This window comes from Bufo bufo, chromosome 1 (assembly GCF_905171765.1).
Source record: "Bufo bufo chromosome 1, aBufBuf1.1, whole genome shotgun sequence".
NCBI lineage: Eukaryota > Metazoa > Chordata > Amphibia > Anura > Bufonidae > Bufo > Bufo bufo.
Genome location: NC_053389.1, coordinates 134,394,837 through 134,415,731, shown reverse-complemented (window position 1 = coordinate 134,415,731; position 20,895 = coordinate 134,394,837). Strand labels below are relative to the sequence as shown.

The following is a 20,895-nucleotide window of genomic DNA, read 5'->3' as shown; positions in this document are numbered from 1 at the left end:
AAGCTCAGCCCCAATTACTTGAATAGGGCAGAGCTGCGCCCAGACCATGTGACTGATGAGATTGATGTCACTTGCCTTGGAAGAGGCTGTGGCACTCACAATAGTGCAGCGGCGCTTCAAACAGCTGATCGGCCAAGGTGTCGGGAGTTGGACTCCCACCGATCATCAGTATAAGGTCATCATAAAACCCTAGCATTTTACGCCAGGAAACTAGAACCAAAAAGTCACAAAGTATGGCTCATGCCCTACTTGCACAAAATGTTGGGACTTTTGGCAGGTTTTGTGCCCCACTCACCACTTTTCCAAAAATTTAGCTGAGGAGGAGTAGATAGTGTTGGTCCAGGCACAGAGGCCTTGCACATTTTTAGAGTCTATGTCAAGAAACTGCAGTAGATTACACCTGAAATCTACACCAAATCACTTGAAGGTGTCAGTTTCAGTTATGGTGTAAGGACATGCACAGTTGCGTCACAATTATTAAATTGTCCGCTTTGTTTATATTGATGACCTATCACCATAGAAGTGAATGGGACGGCTGAGATGAAATTACTCCTGCTCACCACTGTGGTTGCGACAGCGAGCAGTTAAACAATGAAGAGAGCCGCTGCTTTCTCTTAAAACCGCTGATCGTCAGGGGGTCGGTGCAGTTAGGTCATCAATATTTTAAAAAATCGGACAACCCCTTTAAAATGCATGTGCTGCAGGGGAGGTAAGAAGGATGGGAGTAGTTGTACTCATAGTTCAGATGCTCCTTGGGTCATGCAGTATGTGAAGGGCGAACCTTTTGCTCCCTCCGGGGCACCCCCTGGTGTTCAGGATCTCCTGCCTGTTGGCAGCTCGAGTGCCCCTGGTGTTGGTGGTTGCTGTGATGGAAGGCAGTGTCCCTTGGCAGCTAGCGCGGAGGTGGCAGTGCAGTGTAGCGGTTCTTACACAATATGCAATTTCCTCAGTTCTCACAGGTTACTCATCTGCAGTAACAGTTATCAGGCCAAGATCTTTCTCTAAAGCAATATTCCTCACGCTACACTTCTCTAAATTAATTTTGAAAAAGCATCCAGAAATAGGGGTGTAACACTTCTCTTTAACTATGCAACCACAAGGTGGCCCCCAATGTCAGAATAACTTACCTTTTTCACAGGTTGCTGTCATTAACAGGACATAGATCTTTAGCAATTTCCACAGTGTGCTTGTAAAGTGTGTCCAGGTACCTTAGGACTGAAAGGCTATGGACACCTTAGGAGCATTTTTTTTAATTAGCACATTTTACTCATTTTGGGCAAAAAATATTTTTTTCCATTTGGCCTTTATTAAACATTTTCAGCAGATTGTGATACATGTGCTTAAAAATCAGTCTGTATGCAGACAGTCCCTTATGTGTTCCATCAGCTGACATCTCATGTGAAGCCTTATGATCTCCTGGTACCCCTTTAGCAGAGAACCACTGACGTAACACTGCACATGCGCCTATTAATAATTATGGTGTATCTGATGCCAATGATTGAGACCATCATGTAAAGCACCAATCTTAATCAATGTCCCCTTTTCACTTTTAGGTTTTTTTCACGGAATCAGTTCTTCATAAAAACACAAATACACTAAAGAAGAGCAGCAATAGATTTAACTTAAGTAATGATGAAATAAGCCGGCTATCCAACAGCCTCCAACGCTACAAGCGGTCGTCCTGTGGTGAAGGAATGTTCTTTGATGCAGAGGCCAAACGCTGCTGCAGGCTGTGCCCCAAAGGTGAGCTCAGAATATGCAATGTGAATCAGAGACTCTGACTTTATAGGTTATATTCTTGTTCATATAGAACAGTAATATAGTAGTTATAGTCATGTACACAGGAGGCGGTGTTATAGTAGTTACATTCTTGTACATAAGTATTAGGGTCCATTCACACATCCGCATCCGTTCCGCAATTTTGCGGAACAGGTGCGGACCCATTCATTTTCAATAGGGCCGGAATGTGCTGTCCGCATTTGCGGATCCGCACTTCCGGATCCGCACTTTCGTTCCACAAAAAAATAGAACATATCCTATTCTTGTCCGCAATTGCGGACAAGAAAAGGCATTTTCTATGAGAGTGCTGGCGATGTGCGGTCCGCAAAATGCGGAACGCACATTGCCAGTGTCTGTGTTTTGTGGATCCACAAAACACATACGGACGTGTGAATAAACCCTTATAGTAGTTATATTTTTGTACATAAGAGGAAGTATTGTAGTAGTTATGTTCCAGTACATAGAGAGCGGTATTATAGTAGTTATATTCTTAACCAAAACTCTTTTTATTTAGAGTGCAAATGGTCAGATCAAAGGCAGTTGCCAGCATATGGCCATATGCAAATGGCACTAATTAAACAGGTACATATATTCTTGCAAACCATAATAATATGACTGAGGTCGTGAGTATAAACATATTTAGACAGTAAATGATGAAAGAAAGGACATACGTGGGTGGGGAAAAGGAGGAAGGTGTAGGGAGGGGGGGGAGATTCTTCCACATCTCTTAAAAGTTACGAAACTTTTCCCAAGGGCGCCACAATTTAAGAAACTTGGAGCGTGTGTGGGTTTCCCAGTGGGCCAATTCTTCAAATCTGAACAACTGGTCTGTTTTCTCGGTCCACATCAACATTGAAGGTGGGGAGTCATTCTTCCAAAGAAGGGGTATCAACAACCGGGCAGCGGTAAGAAGCATGGTCGGGAGGTTAGTCTTGGACGGAGTAAGGAAGTCATTGGGACACCAAAGGAGAACCAGTTTTGCGTCTAGATGGACGTTAGAGCAGCAAATCTGATTAATTGTGGTCTCTATTTGGGACCATAAGGGGCGGATTTTGCTGCAAAACCACCAGAGATGCGACAGAGATCCAACCTCTGTTCCACACCTATAGCTCTGCTCTGGGAAATCAGGGTTGAGTCTGTGCAGGAATTCTGGCGTTTTGTACCAGCGCGTAAGTAGTTTATATGAATTCTCTTGAATTTTAATGCATCGATTAAAGCCATGAGAGTGAGATAGAATAAATGCTTTCTCTGGTTCGGAGAAATGGATTGAGAGCTCCTTTTCCCAGGCAGACATAAAATGCAGTGCTGGAGGGGCAGAAGAAAGCAACTCTCTGTAAAGCTTCGAGAGGTTTTTTTTCGGTGTCTCGGATACACAAAGCCTTTTTACCAACCCAGTGGGCAAATCGGTAAGTGGGGGGGGGGGGCAGTTTAAGAGCGTTAATATCTTGGCTAAATGCCCAGGTAGAAAGGAAGGAGAGAGCTTTGACTCTAGGTAGAGTGTGGATCTTGTCCCATGCCAAGTCCCCAATTGGAGAAGTAATGTCTTGTAGGGTAAGGTCGGACAGCAGGTGCCAAACTCCAGTGGGTCTAAGAATGTCGGGATGAATGTAATTCTGTAGTAGATGTAGGGGGAGGTAAGGGTTTGGGAACTTCAGGTCTCGGGATTTATATAGTTTGGCCCATTCAACTAACATGCCTTTCCAAATGGGGGAGGTATACGAGTTATTAGGGGAACATGTGCGGATTCCCCACAGGATAAGTTCTTCTTTATAGGTGAGTATAGCACGTTCTAATTGTACGCATAGATTCGGGGGGTGACGCGAAAGGAGAGAGAAGCATCTACTTAAGAGCGAAGCTGTGTAGTAAGTATGAATATCAGGCAGACCAAAGCCCCCAAATCTTTTTTCTCTTGTCAATGTGGAGTAAGCTATCCTAGGGGATTTGCCCACCCACAGGAACAATGAAAACATATGGCGTATCTCTACAAAATAAGAACGGGGTAGCCAGATCGGTAATGTTTGCAATAAATACAGGAGTTTGGGTACTATAAAGGCTTTAAGGTAGTTCTTCCTGCCAGTCCAGGAGATAAAAGAGAGTTTAAGGGACTGCAGGTGCATTCTAATATCTTTGAGTAGGGGGGCATAGTTAAGACCAAATAAGTCATCGTGGTCGGCTGAGATGCGGATCCCCAGAAACGTCATATCATGGGAGGCCCAAGTAAAAGAGATGGTCTGCTTGAGGTTCTTGACTACAGAGGATTTGCAAGACACATTCAGAGCAAGAGACTTACTATAATTGATCTTGAAGTTAGAGACCCATCCAAACTCTTCAAATAGTGAATGGAGCCGTGGGAATGAAATCATAGGGTTAGTGGTCATAATGAGCAGATCATCCGCAAATGCTGCGGTGAGATGGGTATAAGAAGCTATCTTGATGCCTTCGATATCTGAGTCTTGTCTGATCTTACATAATAGGGTCTCCATAACGATGACAAAGAGGGACGGGGATAGTGGGCAACCTTGCCTCGTGCCATTAGATATGGCAAAAGCGGGTGAAAGAGTGCCGTTGACCTTGACTCTGGCAGAGGGGGACGAGTACAATGAAAAAATAGCCGAGATAAATTGGTCAGGGAAGCCAAATTTCGACAGGGCCGCAGACATATAATGCCAGCTGACCCTGTCGAAGGCCTTCTCCGCGTCGGTGCTGGGCAAAGCTAGAGGAGTAGATGTGCTCCATGCCCAATTCATAAGATGAAGAAGGCGGACGGTATTTTCATTCCCCTGTCTGCCAGAGACAAACCCAACCTGCTCCCTATGGATGATGTCAGGGAGAATCCGCTGGATCTGCTGAGCTAAGATCTTACCCCACCATTTTACATCCGTATTGAGAAGGGATATTGGGCGGTAACTGCCACAATTTAGGGGGTCCTTGTTCTCTGAATTATAGTAATATGGGCCGAGAGCGATTGGGGAGGGAATTGGCCTCCGCTGAGAAGGTAGTTACACAGGGAGCGGAAGTTTGGCACTAGAATATCTTGAAAGGTTTTATAATAGGTGATGGAGAAGCCGTCAGGTCCAGGGCTCTTCCCTGAGGGGATAGAGGCAAGAACTTTCAAAGCTTCAGAGTCTGTGATTGGGGCTACCAGATGAGCAGATTGAGTTGGGGTGACATTAGGGAGTTGTAGGGTGGAGAGAAATTTTCCCGTGGCATCTGTGAGGGTGTTAATTGACTGACCTGAGGGGGGTGGGAGGTTATAAAGCTCCGTATAGAAGGTGCTAAAGGCCTTCGCTATGTCGGGGGTAAACTTGAGGTGGGCTCCTTTAGCATCCTTAATAGCAGGGATAAAGGAGTCTGAGTATTGTTTTTTAACTAGGGCCGCCATAAGTTTATTTCCTTTGTCGCCATGTGCGTAGGATCTAAATTTAGAGCAGAGGAGAAGTTTGGCCGAGGTCACATTAAGTAGATTCTTAAGTTTTGCTCTTGCATCAATAAGTTCAGCTTCACAATTAAGCGCTTGCGATCATTTGTGTACAAGTTCAAGTGACTCAATTTTGGATAATAGGGTGGCAATAGCTTGGGAGCGCTGTTTTTTAATATGGGAACCAAGGGCGATAAGTTCACCACGGATTACTGCTTTATGAGTTTCCCAAACGATGGAGGGTGAAGGTGGGGCATGTCTAGCATTGTTCCGCTGGAAAAACTCGGTCAAGGAAGAGGTTAACTTCTGGGAGTTGGTCTGATCTAAAATAAGGGTATCATTGAGGCGCCAATTCCATTCCCTTTTCGGAAGGGTAGTCAAGGAGATGTGCAGGAAAATTGGAGAGTAGTCCGACAGAGTGATATTACCTATCTTGGCGTGTAAGAGCAGCTGGGCATGGTCTGAGGAAAGGAAGAAGTGATCCAATCTATGATAGGAGGACTTGGCATGGGAGAAGAATGTATAGTCCCTACCTGATGGGTTTAGATACACGAACAGAAGATAAACTGAGACAAAAACAGGTCTAGTAGCAAAATATAAATATACTTTATTAAGTGATACATAAAAATAACTAATTAATGCAATACATCAGATAAAAAAGGTGGACCACACCTGAGGGGACATAACGTAGTCACACAAAAATAGGGGAGGCAACCAAAAAGTTAAAGACACATATAGAACACTCTTAAACATAAGGATATCACATCTATTTGTCATAAAGGTCAAAAAAGACAATATAGATATAGATCTCCAAGCATACATATGCAAAAGTAAGACCTATCTAATGCGTCTATAAATGTCACAAGTATCAAGACAGTACTAATATGTACCTATATGTCTCCACATGGATAAAAAACTGCCTGTGCACTGTAACAAAATCCCACATGAAGACACATATGCACATAGCGATCAATCACTTAAGTGGTCCCATACCCATTCACATAGTGTCATCCGTCTCATGGGTAGAGAATCAGACTCTATATGTATGTGTAAGCATGCACGTAGGTATCATAGGGCAAATAAGGCTGTTGCCAATACTTGCAATAGAGCCATATATAAAAAAGAGGTAGCAGGGATGAATCACCCAGACACCCGCATCCACAAAGTGGAAACAGGGATCCCAGAGATCAACCCCCGCAGCTTACATAAGGTAGCTGATTGTGCCACAAAAAAGGTGATAATTGCAACAAAAGGTAGCCTCACACAAAGAGTAACATACCCATGAGGATAGAAATCTGTCCAACTCAGTAGAGCCACTTTGTGGATGCGGGTGCCTGGGTGATTCATCCCTGCTACCTCTTTTTTATATATGGCTCTATTGCAAGTATTGGCAACAGCCTTATTTGCCTCCTAATATGATGATACCATCTTTAAAAGAGGAAAGGGACGATAGGGTCTGAATTAGCCATGGGACCTGGCCTCTGTTTGGTGCGTACACATTAGCTGATGTAACCGGTGTGTCAGCAATGGTGCCCTTCACAAACAAATACCGACCTTCAGGGTTCAAAGAAGAGGCAGATACTACAAAGGGGAGCTGCTTGTGAATGGCTATGCTGACACCTCTGCTAGCAGAGCTATGTGTACTGTGAAACCATTGCGAGAATTTTTTAGGTGGAAGGTCAGGTATCTTACCCGAACCAAAGTGAGTCTCTTGGAAGAATGCGATGGAGACTTTGTCTTTCTGTAATAGAGATAGGACCTGGGATCTCTTGCATGGCTCATTCAGACCTCTAACGTTGAAGGAAGATACTATAATAGAAGCCATCTTGAGACAGTGGAAAGGGATGGTGCGGACAGTCGCCATGTAGACCAGTCGAGTGTGGAAGAAAGAGGGAAGGACACACAGAAGTGGAGGGAGACAAAGACAATAGTAAAAGAATATCTGCAATTAAAGAAACAAAGAGTTAAATGTAGCGACCAAAACAGCAAATTGGTAAATGGTAGCTCTACAGAGCGCCAGATGTTGAGATGATCCTTTCTCATAACGGCGGTCGGCCGGGATCCATCAGGCGGGGGGTCTCGTAGAGCACTCGAGGGCCAGTAGGAGGCCATCAGGGGACAAGGGTAGTGAACCTGAGTAGACGCTGGCTAAACCCCAGCTTCTGAGGGGGGTGGGGTGGGGGGATATTAAACCATGGAACTATAACAATAACAAGGTCCCAAGGAGACCGCAAAAGATAGAGTCTCGCTCGTGTTGTATCGATGGACGTCATCGGGATGTCATCAGTGGTCACAGACAGGGTGACCGTGAGGTGACGTGCCCTGGAAGAGGGCTTCAAAGCTTAGAGGAAGTCCCGAAAGTATTGTGTGCTCTCAGCGATGTGGAGGAAGTCCAGACTTAGCAGAAGGCTGATGGTCCCGGCCGGGTCTGTCCCCTTTACCCGAGGAGACGAGGTTCCACTGATCCGCATTTGGAAGTGAGGTTATAGGATCCTCCTGGTCGGCAGGCATCCAGGATGGAATTTCCAAAGGCGAAATTCCCAGGTGGTCCCAGGCAGCATGCAAGTCCTGAGGAGTGCGTATGGTGATCTGTCTCCCATTCTTCATGACAGCCAGGCCAAACGGATAGAGCCATCTGAACTGGGTGGCTGAGGCTTTAAGGGCTTCTAGTAGTGGGCGAAGAATTCAGCGTTTCGCCAATGTGGTAGGAGCTAAGTTCTGGAATAACAAAATCGGCGTACCTTCTAATTCAAGGCGATTTGCTTCTCTACCTGCTTTCAGCAGAGCAGCAGTGTCCACGTAGCTAAGAAGGCCACAAATGACATCCCTCGGCGGTTCAGAAACTCTAGGCTTGGGTCTCAGAGCTCGATGGATGCGTTTGATTATTATTTTCGCAGCTCTATCAGGACCTAGGAGATTCGCGAAGATTTCATTCGCGATTTTTTCGAGTGCTTCTAATGCGAATGTTTCAGGCAGCCCTCGGATCCGAATATTCCGTCTGCGGCTGCGATTTTCTTGATCTTCGATGCGAAGAAGGGCATCATTGAGCAGATCTTTATGCGAACTGAGAGCCGCACAGGTTTTCTCCTTGTGGCGAATAATCGCGTCTTGCGAATTTTTCAGTGCCGCCACTCGATTACCTATGCTGTGAAGGTCTACCTTGATGTCAGCCAGATCTTGCTTCAAGGGAGCCAGAGCGGAGTCCAGGACTTCTCGAAGAGCCGTTTTTGAAAACATCATATCCCGTTTACGAGCCTTGTAATCGGAAGTGTCAGACGAGCTTCCCGCTTCCGAATATTCTTCTGCTTCAGAATGCTGAGGTACCGTCGGCGCCATCTTGGGAGTTTCGGCAGCACGGCCCTTGAGCTGCTTCCTCAAGAATTGCTCCATGTCAGGCTGTTTGGAGCGGACCGGAGTATGTTCTGCAGGGTCCTTGGTGCGGTCTCTCCCCACTTTGACCATTTGTGCAGGTGAAAGGGTTCTTTTGATGGGGTTTATCGCCAGTTAGGTGGAGGTGCTCAGTGACAGGCAGCCATTCAGCTAAGCGGCCAAGCTCCGCCCCTATAGTAGTTCATAGTAGTTATATTCTTGTACATAGGGGCAGTATTGTAGTAGTTATATTCTTACACATAGGAGCAGTATTATATTGCAGTATTATAGTCATTATATACTTTTACATAGGAGCAGTATTATATTAGTTATATTCTTGTACATAGGGGACAGTATTATATTAGTTATATTCTTGTACATAGAAGGTAGCATTATAATAATGATTTTCTTGTACATAGAAGGCAGTGTTATAGTAGTTATTGTCTTGCACATAGGAGGCAGTGTTAGGCCCCCTGCACACGAACGTTTGCGTCCCGTGGTCGCGGTGCGGTCCGCAAAATGCGGGCCGCAATGCACGAGCACAGTCCGTGGGGCAGCCGCAGCGGATCGCGGACCCATTCACTTGAATGGGTCCGCAATCCGGCCGTTCCGCAAAAAGATAGGACATGTTCTATCTTTTTGCGGAACGGAAGTACGGGACGACACCCCAAGGAAGCACTCCGTAGTGCTTCCGTAGGGTTCAGTTCCATGCTTCCGTTCCATACCATTCCGCATCTCCGGATTTGCGGACCCATTCAAGTGAATAGGTCCGGATCCGTGATGCGGTATGCCCACGGAACGGCACCTGTGTATTGCGGATCTGCAAATGCGGTCCGTAATACAGCAACGGGAAGCACTCGTTTGTGTGCAGGGGGCCTTAGGCAGTATTCCAGCTCAAGAAGGAATTCCTGGTCACAGAGGTGATGTGGATGACCAGGTAACAGCTGGAAAAAGCTGAACCCAGCCACCAGATAAAACACATGGAGTAACTTTATTTAATCTTCAAAGGATCCAAATAGGAAAATGGACACACATTGAATCTATAGCTTGCTTGTGACGAGTTTCGAGTGGAAACCCCACTCTTAGGCCTCATGCACACAACCGTATTTTGTTTCCGTGTCCGATCCGTTTTTTTTTGCGGATAGGATGCGGACCCATTCATTTCAATGGGTCAGCAAAAAACGCGGACAGCACACCGTGTGCTGTCCGCATCAGTATGTCCGTTCCGTTGCTCCGCAAAAAAAATTGTGCATGTCCTATTTTTTTCTAGTTTGCGGACAAGGATAGGCATTATTACAACGGATCCGCAAAAAAAACGGATGCCATACGGAACGTCATCCTTTTTTTTGCGGATCCGCAATTTGCAGACCACAAAACACATACGGTCGTGTGCATGTAGCCTTAGTCGTAAAATTACTCCATGTGTTTTATCTGTTGGGTGAATTCTGCTTTTTTCTGCTGTATTATAGTAGTTATATCCTTGTACATAGGGAGCAGCATTATAGTAACATAGTAACATAGTTTATAAGGCTGAAAAAAGACATTTGTCCATCCAGTTCAGCCTGTTATCCTGCAAGTTGATCCAGAGGAAGGCAAAAAAAAAAACTGTGAGGTAGAAGAATTTTAACCACTTTAGGGGAATAAAAAATTCCTTCCCGACTCCAATCAGGCAATCAGAATAACTCCCTGGATCAACGACCCCTCTCTAGTAGCTATAGCCTGTAATATTATTACGCTCCAGAAATACAACGAGGCCCCTCTTGAATTCCTTTATTGTACTCACCATCACCACCTCCTCAGGCAGAGAGTTCCATAGTCTCACTGCTCTTACCGTAAAGAATCCTCTTCTATGTTTGTGTACAAACCTTCTTTCCTCCAGACGCAGAGGATGTCCCCTCGTCACAGTCCTGGGGATAAATAGCTGATGGGATAGATCTCTGTACTGACCCCTGATATATTTATACATAGTAATTAGATCTCCCCTCAGTCGTCTTTTTTGATGAAGGTGAATAACCCTAAGGCCTCTTGCACACGACTGTATGTATTTTGCTATCTGCAAAAAACGGGTCCGCAAAAAATACGGATGACATCTGTGTGCATTCTGTATTTTGCGGAACGGAACAGCTGGACCCTAATAGAACAATACTATCCTTGTCTGTAGGACATGTTCTATTTGTTTGCGGAACGAAAATACGGAAATATGGAAACAGAATGCACATGGAGTACCTTCCGTTTTTTTGCGGACCCATTGAAATGAATGGTTCCGTATACGGTACGCAAAAAACCCGGAATGGACACGGAATGAAAATACGTTCGTGTCCAAGAGACCTAATTTTGATAATCTTTCTGGGTACTGTAGTCCACCCATTTCAGTTATTACTTCAGTTGCCCTCCCCTGAACCTTCTATAGCTACCCTCTGTAGCTATATTCTTGTACATAGTGAGCATTATTATAGTAGTTATATTATTGTACATAAGGGGCAGTGTTACTGTATTCTTGTATATAGCAGACTAGTATGCAAATGATATATGACTCTGTTGTCATAATCTGTCATGATTTGAATTCTCAGTGCACACTAAACTATTACAAAGGCTATTTGACATAGAGATATCTTGGCAATAATCGTGTCCAGCAGGGGGACACCTTCAGCTGTTATTGCAGGGGAATCCAGCTGCTGGTGGTCATGAATCATTATATTGTGCCTATGTCTATTGTCAGATTGCCCATATAGGGAATTTTAAATGTTGCTGTTTTTTGTGTCTTTCAGGACAATATGTGGAGAAACCGTGTGCCGCTCCTTTGCAGGATCCTGTATGTAAACCCTGTGATGAGGGAACTTACCTTGCATACAGTAACTACTTAACTAAATGCAAACTGTGTACCACCTGTGATTTAGGTAACGTACAAATTGTCAGTACTCTCTACAGATGTACAGTTGCAAGAAAAAGTATGTGAACCCTTTGGAATGATATGGATTTCTGCACAAATTGGTCATAGAATGTGATCTGATCTTCATCTAAGTCACAACAATAGACAATCACAGTCTGCTTAAACTAATAACACACAAAGAATTAAATGTGGACATGTTTTTATTGAACACACCATGTAAACATTCACAGTGCAGGTGGAAAAAGTATGTGAACCCTTGGATTTAATAACTGGTTGAACCTCCTTTGGCAGCAATAACGTCAACCAAACGTTTCCTGTAGTTGCAGATCAGACGTGCCCAACGGTCAGGAGTAATTCTTGACCATTCCTCTTTACAGAACTGTTTCAGTTGAGCAATATTCTTGGGATGTCTGGTGTGAATCGCTTTCTTGAGGTCATGCCACAGCATCTCAATCGGGTTGAGGTCAGGGCTCTGACTGGGCCACTCCAGAAGGCGTATTTTCTAGTGTTGATCACGAATATTCGAATTTCGAATTTTTATCGCGAATATAGGTACTTCGAAAATTAGCGAAAATTTCGAATATAGTTATATATATTTGAAATTTCGAATATTCGAATTTTTTCTTTTTTTTTTTTTCGATTTTTATTTTTTTATTTTTATCAGTACACATGATCCCTCACTGCTTCTAGCTTGTGGGCCAATAAGAAGGCTGCAATATACTTGACTTTAGGAGTAGTAGTGTTTGCGAATTTTTCTCTATATTCGTTTTTTTTGAATATTCGCTATATTGCTATATATTCTTGTTTTAGAATATTACGAATATTCGAAAAAACTAAGTTATAGCAATATAGAGAATATTCGAAAAAAATCGAATAGAGCAATTTAGCTAATATAGTGATATAATCTTCTTTGTCTAATAGTTGTAAGTTGAAAAATTCACAATAAAAAATTCGAATCCGAAAATTCGCATATTACACAATCATTACCTTTCCGACAAAATATTCGCGATATATCGCGAATTCGAATATGACCCCTGCCGCTCATCACTAGTATTTTCTTCTGTTTAAGCCATTCTGTTGTTGATTTACTTCTATGCTTTGGGTCGTTGTCTTGTTGCAACACCCATCTTCTGTTGAGCTTCAGCTGGTGGACAAATGGCCTTAAGTTCTCCTGCAAAATGTCTTGATAAACTTGGGAATCCGTCCAAGCCCTGACGCAGCAAAGCAACCCCAAACCATGATGCCCCCACCACCATACTTCACAGTTGGGATGAGGTTTTGATGTTGGTGTGCTGTGCCTCTTTTTCTCCACACATAGTGTTGTGTGTTTCTTCCAAACAACTCAACTTTGGTTTCATCTGTTCACAGAATATTTTGCCAATACTGCTGTGGAACATCCAGGTGCTCTTGTGCAAACTGTAAACGTGCAGCAATGTTTTTTTTGGACAGCAGTGGCTTCCTCTGTGGTATCCTCCCATGAAATGTATTCTTGCTTAGTGTTTTACGTATTGTAGATTTGCTAACAGGGATGTTAGCATATGCCCGAGACTTTTGTAAGTCTTTAGCTGACACTCTAGGATTCTTCTTCTCATTGAGCAGTCTGCGCTGTGCTCTTGCAGTCATCTTTACAGGACGGCCACTCCTAGGGAGAGTAGCAGCAGTGCTGAACTTTCTCCATTTATAGACAATTTGTCTTACCATGGACTGATGAACAGCAAGGCTTTTGGAGATACTTTTATAACCCTTTCCAGCTTTATGCAAGTCAACAATTCTTAATCGTAGGTGTTCTAAGAGCTCTTTTGTGTGAGGCATCATTCACATCAGGCAATGCTTCTTGTGAAAAGCAAACCCAGAACTGGTGTGTGTTTTTTATAGGGCAGCTATAACCAACACCTCCAATCTCATCTCATTGATAGGACTCCAGTTGGCTGACACTTCACTACAATTAGCTCTTGGAGATGTCATTAGTCTAGGGGTTCACATATTTTTTCCACCTGCACTGTAAATGTTTACATGGTGTGTTCATTCAAACATGGTAACATTTAATTCTTTGTGTGTTATTAGTTTAAGCAGACTGTGATTGTCTATTGTTGTGACTTAGATGAAGATCAGATCACATTTTATGACCAATTTGTGCAGAAATCCATATCATTCCAAAGGGTTCACATACTTTTTCTTACAACTGTATATAGAAGTATACATGTATAAACTGAGGCATTACATTATGGCACGTCATATCATTGTAAGGATGAAGGGGCAATCCAAGAATTTGATATTGATGACCTGTCCTTGGGATAGGTCAGGGATAAGTCATTAATATCAGATCGGCTGATCACCGGAGCTCCTGTGAACGCTGCGTTCTCCTTACAGCTCACCATACATTGGGTGCGGAATATAGTAGCGCTATATACACTGCGTGCAGAATTATTTGGCAAATGAGTATTTTGACCACATCATCCTCTTTATGCATGTTGTCTTACTCCAAGCTGTATAGGCTCGAAAGCCTACTACCAATTAAGCATATTAGGTGATGTGCATCTCTGTAATGAGAAGGGGTGTGGTCTAATGACATCAACACCCTATATTAGGTGTGCATAATTATTAGGCAACTTCCTTTCCTTTGGCAAAATGGGTCAAAAGAAGGACTTGACAGGCTCAGAAAAGTCAAAAATTGTGAGATATCTTGTAGAGGGATGCAGCACTCTCAAAATTGCAAAGCTTCTGAAGCGTGATCATCGAACAATCAAGCGTTTCATTCAAAATAGTCAACAGGGTCGCAAGAAGCGTGTGGAAAAACCAAGGCGCAAAATAACTGCCCATGAACTGAGAAAAGTCAAGCGTGCAGCTGCCAAGATGCCACTTGCCACCAGTTTGGCCATATTTCAGAGCTGCAACATCACTGGAGTGCCCAAAAGCACAAGGTGTGCAATACTCAGAGACATGGCCAAGGTAAGAAAGGCTGAAAGACGACCACCACTGAACAAGACACTCAAGCTGAAACGTCAAGACTGGGCCAAGAAATATCTCAAGACTGATTTTTCTAAGGTTTTATGGACTGATGAAATGAGAGTGAGTCTTGATGGGCCAGATGGATGGGCCCGTGGCTGGATTGGTAAAGGGCAGAGAGCTCCAGTCCGACTCAGACGCCAGCAAGGTGGAGGTGGAGTACTGGTTTGGGCTGGTATCATCAAAGATGAGCTTGTGGGGCCTTTTCGGGTTGAGGATGGAGTCAAGCTCAACTCCCAGTCCTACTGCCAGTTTGTGGAAGACACCTTCTTCAAGCAGTGGTACAGGAAGAAGTCTGCATCCTTCAAGAAAAACATGATTTTCATGCAGGACAATGCTCCATCACACGCGTCCAAGTACTCCACAGCGTGGCTGGCAAGAAAGGGTATAAAAGAAGAAAATCTAATGACATGGCCTCCTTGTTCACCTGATCTGAACCCCATTGAGAACCTGTGGTCCATCATCAAATGTGAGATTTACAAGGAGGGAAAACAGTACACCTCTCTGAACAGTGTCTGGGAGGCTGTGGTTGCTGCTGCACGCAATGTTGATGGTGAACAGATCAAAACACTGACAGAATCCATGGATGGCAGGCTTTTGAGTGTCCTTGCAAAGAAAGGTGGCTATATTGGTCACTGATTTGTTTTTGTTTTGTTTTTGAATGTCAGAAATGTATATTTGTGAATGTTGAGATGTTATATTGGTTTCACTGGTAAAAATAAATAATTGAAATGGGTATATATTTGTTTTTTGTTAAGTTGCCTAATAATTATGCACAGTAATAGTCACCTGCACACACAGATATCCCCCTAAAATAGCTAAAACTAAAAACAAACTAAAAACTACTTCCAAAAATATTCAGCTTTGATATTAATGAGTTTTTTGGGTTCATTGAGAACATGGTTGTTGTTCAATAATAAAATTAATCCTCAAAAATACAACTTGCCTAATAATTCTGCACTCCCTGTAAGTGTATAAAATACATAAAAGGTGTGCTGTCACTATGTATAGAAGTCCAGTTATGGTAAAGTCATGAGAACAAGATTTGCAAAGAGATTCTAGCCTATCTCAACCTTTCTTTGACAGACACAGAAGTTGAAAAGGTGAGCTGCTCTGAAACAACCAATGCAGAATGTGTGTGTAAAGAAGGTTTTTACTGGTACGAGGAGCAACGAATATGCAAAGCATGTACAAAGTGCCACAATCGAAGCACCATCCAGAATTGTGAGTATGGATTGTCTGGCTTAGACAATGTGCTTTCAAATACTCGAAAATTCTGTATTAAGGCAGGTTCCTCGATCCTCCTCTTTTAGCCACAGTGGAAAGCAGCTACAAAGAGCGCCCCTCTCTCTGGAGGACCCGTCATGTCCATGCATTACACTGATTTAATCTTAAAGGGAATCTGTCACCAGCCTTATGTCCCTATCTAAGGGCTGCAGAAACTGGTGAAAGAGACCCTCAGAAAACATCGGGCACTTTCTGGAACTGCCCCAGTTGTTTTGCTAATATCAGTTTTGAGCAGCTCGACAATGAGAGGAAGCGCGGAAGTCCGCTCAATACACTGCTCACGCGCGGGACTCCCTCCCCTCTACTGCTGATTGACAGCTATTCCTATAGCAAGCAATCAGCGGTTGGAGAGCCGTGAGCTCATGAATGGGAGGGCTCCAGAGTTTGAGCACTATATGAAGTGGACTCCAGCACTCCAGGGGCTGCTCAATACAGATTTTAAACAAACGACAGGGTCAGTTCAAGAAAGTAACCAAACGTTTTGCTCAAGGTGTCTGTCCATCAGTTTATGCTGCCCTCAGGAAGAGGCAGAAAACTCCTGACAGATTCCCTTTAATGGGGACGGATGTGTTCCCTTTGTTGGGGGAACTGAACCCTTGTTCAAAAGCTTTGGGAATCCCAACTGCAGAGCACCTTCTAATCATCTTATTACCAGAGGACCTTTCTATTCCTGTGTGATCAAACCTGGTTTCATAGTGAGGAGCTGATCTTCTGATCTTTGCTATGGGACCCCTCTATTCTAAGTATGCCGCTGGGGAGAGTTAAAGGGGTTATCCGGGAATGGATAGTGATGACCTATCCTGAGCTTAGGTCATCATTATCAGAGCAGCGGGGATCCGAGTCCCAGCAAAGGAGTACATCGTATCCGGCATAGCCAGATACCACCGGATACCCATTGACTATAATGGGATCTGGGGGGGATCTAGATATTTTCAGCATAAATGCCGATATCTGCTGAACCAATATCGTTGTAATGGGGATCCTGGTTATACCAGATATGATGTACTGCGGTGGTCTGTTCCCTTGCCACAACAGACTACCAGAGTACACATTGGATATGTGAATGTAGCCTTAGTATAACACCATTCGGCGTCTTGTTCGGTATTTTTAATTATCTCGGAAAATCTCTTAAAGCGAATGTGTCATCAGAAATTTACCTATTGTTTAAATGTTAAATGTTTTTATGTTAAATGTGTTTTTATCGAATTTTTGGTGGTTATTTTTAATTTTCAATGTCAATATTTATATATAAACAAAAACTTCTTGGTCTGTACAGATCACTCTACTGCAGTTATCTGCTTATAATTACAGCCCCATTATATTAAAGGGGTTGTCCGAGTTATGGAAAAAAATATACAGCACTGTAAATCTGATGGTCAGCAATATATCACTAAGCTAAGCAAGTTTTAGGCAAAAAAAATTTATTTCCTCATTTCCCTGGTTCTCTTCTGGCCCTTTGTTTACCTTCAATAACAACAATCCCTGAGGTTTTGCTCATAAATATTTGTGCCCCTCCCCCTGCTCTGCAAAGGGAGTGAATAATAGTGCTGCCCTGATCTCCCCCCTACCTGTTCTTGTGCAGTGCTCTGCAGAACTCATCCAGTCTGTCAGCTCTGTGTCTGCAGGATGAGACACAGCATTTGTCTCTTCACTGCCTGCAGCTACTCAGGAAAGCCTTAAGCCCTGAGTTTGTGCTGCAGAAGGGGTTAAAGTTTCCAGAAGAATCCAGGGAGAGGGAGACACAGGGCAGACAGCAGCAGACTGTAGTGCAGGGGGCCTGGCCAGCACAGTGAAACCTGGTGTACAGACACATATCTGCTCTCTTAGGTTTGTGCACCAAACATAATCAAAGCAAGGGAGAGAAGCTGACATCATAGGTCATGTGACACTGAGAAATGAGCAACTGCAGATGAAGTAAGTGCATTGTAAAGCCCTTACATTTGCCTAGCTACAAACATACAAAGAACAGAAAAATAACTTGGACAACCCCATTAACTCTGTAACAGACATCACAGGATCCACCATTCACAATAGGTGATATCACAGCTAATCTACTCCCTTCTGACCTCTGCACAGGTCACAGAGCATGCCTGGAAAAATCCCCCATAGAAGTTAATGAGGTCAGCTCCAGGCCACTGTGTCTACGGCTCATGTGGCTGCCGTAAAGCAATTATTTTAATGAAATATAATAAATAAACCTGCAATTTATAAAAAGGATATGTGTTACTATCTGGTTTTAAAGGGGTTATCCCATAACTAATGTAAAAATTAAAATCAGACATCATATAATACATGATAGTCTCTTTCTATCAAAGCTAGAACCAGCCCTGTACCTCACATGGATCCAGACATCTCTCTATTCATTGCTCTGATAGATTTATATCAAGCTGACAGCTCAGGAGGAGTGTCTATTCTGCTGCAGCTAAGGGGGCGTGTCCCAGCTCTCCCTATCACAGCTCAGGAGGCAGTTGAAGGATGAAACTGAGCATGTGTGGCCTTCTCAGTGAGCAGGACAAAGAAATAATAAGAAAAAAAACAGCGGGTGGCGCTATACAGATACATTTTATTGAATTACTCAGTGGCTATGCAAAATTTTTAATTACATGCAATTACAAATGTATTCAGATTCAGGTGCTGGTTTGGAAAATTTAGAATATTTTTAATGGGACAACCCCTTTATTGGCAGAAAATATTTTGGCTGACACATTTCCATTAAATGTTGATGTTGAGGGAGACAGTGACCTGACCACTCACGTAATTATTTTATTGGGGACAGATATCCAGGTAACAATGTATTCTGTAAAATGTCTGGGAAAAGGGTGGGATGTAGTCTTTAGGCCAAATTAGATGTACAAAATAGTTACTTGCCTCCCTGAGCTCTGTAAATTGGAGTGGAAGAGATAAGGAGCTTCATTCAGACCAGAACCATTGTGCTGACTAGGTAAGACAGGGGTCAGCAACCTTCGGCACTCCAGATGTGGTGAAACTGCAACTCCCATCATGCTTAGCTAACTTCTATAGTTTCACCACAGATAGAGTACTGATGGTTGCTGATCCCTGCAGTAGGATGTTATCTGATGAGGTCAGCAAGTGTGATCAGATTCACTGTCTCACTTCTGCCACCTAATGGACAGATAACAGTTTTACATGCTCATCCCATTATGCACATTTTTAAACTCTGGAACTTTATTTCAGTCAGAGGGAGACTGACATATATCTATATTCTATATGTACTCACCACTCATATATATTTATCCAACTAGGCTCCACCAGAAGCAATACGCAATGTGGCGGCTGCCTGCCTGGTTTCTATGAAGAAAATAATGAGTGCTCGTCCTGTCTTCCGTAAGTGACATGTAGCATGGATTAACATATAAAAGGGTGTTTTTAACCACAATCCTGACCAAATCTAATTGTTTTGTAGTAGTAGTAGTAGTAGTATGCATGTGCCGGCTTCCAGTCCTCCTGTTTGCTTCTGGTCTGTCCCTTAGTCACTGGTTTCACGCCGGTGCTGGGGCATACGCACTACATGTAGAGATGCCGTGCCCACAATGGGCATCACAGTGCGGTGCACTGCGCGCATGCGGGATATCGGCCGGTCGGTCCTGTGGATGACGCAAGGGTCTTGCAGGGCGGGCCAAGGAAGAGGCTGGGGAGGAGTAATGTAAAAAGAAGGCAGAGCAGCCTGGGCACCTACACACACGAACTCCGCCCCTGGGCACTTACCAGCCCTCATTTGCATATGAATTAAACTGCGTTTTTCCTGCTGTTGAAAGTCAGAAGAAAATTACAAAGGTACCATTTGAATCATAGATAGGTGTGCTAGAGAGCCATGTAAGTGGTGTACAATGTCATATTTTGGTGACAGACTCCCTTTAAGATGTAGACTCCCCCACCAATTAGTAGAATAAAGTGGCAGCAGTACTAGGTAGCTGTGCCCCTTTTGGCTCCTAGTAACTCTTCTGAGCTTTAGGCCTCATACACACACACATATTTTTTGTCCGCATCCGATCCACATTTTTTGCAGGTCAGATGCAGACCTATTCACTTCAATGGGGCCGCAAAAAATGCAATTAGCACACCGTGTGCTGTCCACATCTGTATGTCCATTTTTTGGCACCTGCAAAAAAAAAGAACATGTTCTATTCTTGTCTGCATTACGGACAAGGATTGGACTGTTCTATTATGGGACACACATTCCATTGCGCAAAATGCGGAATGCAAATGTCCGGTATCTGTGTTTTGCAGATCCGTTAATTTGCAGACTGTAAAATAGGCTACAGTCGTGTGTATGAGCTCTTATTTGGAGGCTACATATTTGGTCACTGAATATACAGGGGCATAATAATTTCCTAGTACTGCTTCCAGTTTGTTTTACCCATAAAGACTTTCCAGCATGCAGACCCCACTGATGGGACTCTGACAACATATGGCAAAATACTATTCATGTCTTAGGCTGGGTTCACCGATTTGTTTTTATGTCAGAAGAACAGAAAATTTATTTCCAGCAGGCGCAGCCAATGTTAGAATAGCATTGCCATTAAAATGCAATGCACTATAGGGATAGTGCATTGCATTTTAAAAGCAATCAAAAAGCTCTCTGTTATAGTCCCCTTGTGGGACTAAGTGGTTAAAAAAAAAACTAAAAAAAATCATTTATTCAATAAAAAATTACGCTTTTTTTTTCCATTGAAAATACCCTTTTCAATTTAAAAAAAAAATCAAAAAAAAAAATCTTCCCCATATTTTTGGTATTGACGCGTCCGTAATGACCCGGACTACATAAATATCATGTAAATTATCCCCTACAGTGAACGCTGTAAAAAAGAAATAAAAAAAAAACTGAATTGCTAATTTATTCTTTAGTTGCCACCGAAAAAACGTAATAACAAGCGATCAAAAAGTGACATTTACTCCAAAATGATACCAATGAAAAATACAAGTTGTCCCACAAAAATTAAGCCTCACACAACTCCATAGAAAGAAAAATAAAAAAGTTATGGGTCTTGGGAAGCAGCAATGCAAAAACATAGTTTTTTTTTTTTTTTAAAAAGGGGTTTTATTGCAAAAAAGTTGTAAAATGTAAAAAAAAACTATATGTATTTGGTATCACTTTAATCATACTGATCCAGAGAATAAAGATATT

At 43.1% G+C, this 20,895-nt stretch overlaps 1 protein-coding gene across 1 annotated transcript in view; it reads left to right on the top strand.

Annotated features, from left to right (window-relative positions):
* The window catches only part of TNFRSF25 (TNF receptor superfamily member 25), a 76,034-nt gene that overhangs the window by 37,739 nt on the left and 17,400 nt on the right, over positions 1-20,895 (top strand). The window contains exons 2-5 of the mRNA XM_040429702.1: positions 1,554-1,743; positions 11,335-11,463; positions 15,549-15,686; positions 19,013-19,094. Of these exons, the coding sequence (XP_040285636.1) occupies positions 1,554-1,743; positions 11,335-11,463; positions 15,549-15,686; positions 19,013-19,094 (539 nt within the window). The remainder of the gene's footprint in view (positions 1-1,553; positions 1,744-11,334; positions 11,464-15,548; positions 15,687-19,012; positions 19,095-20,895) is intronic.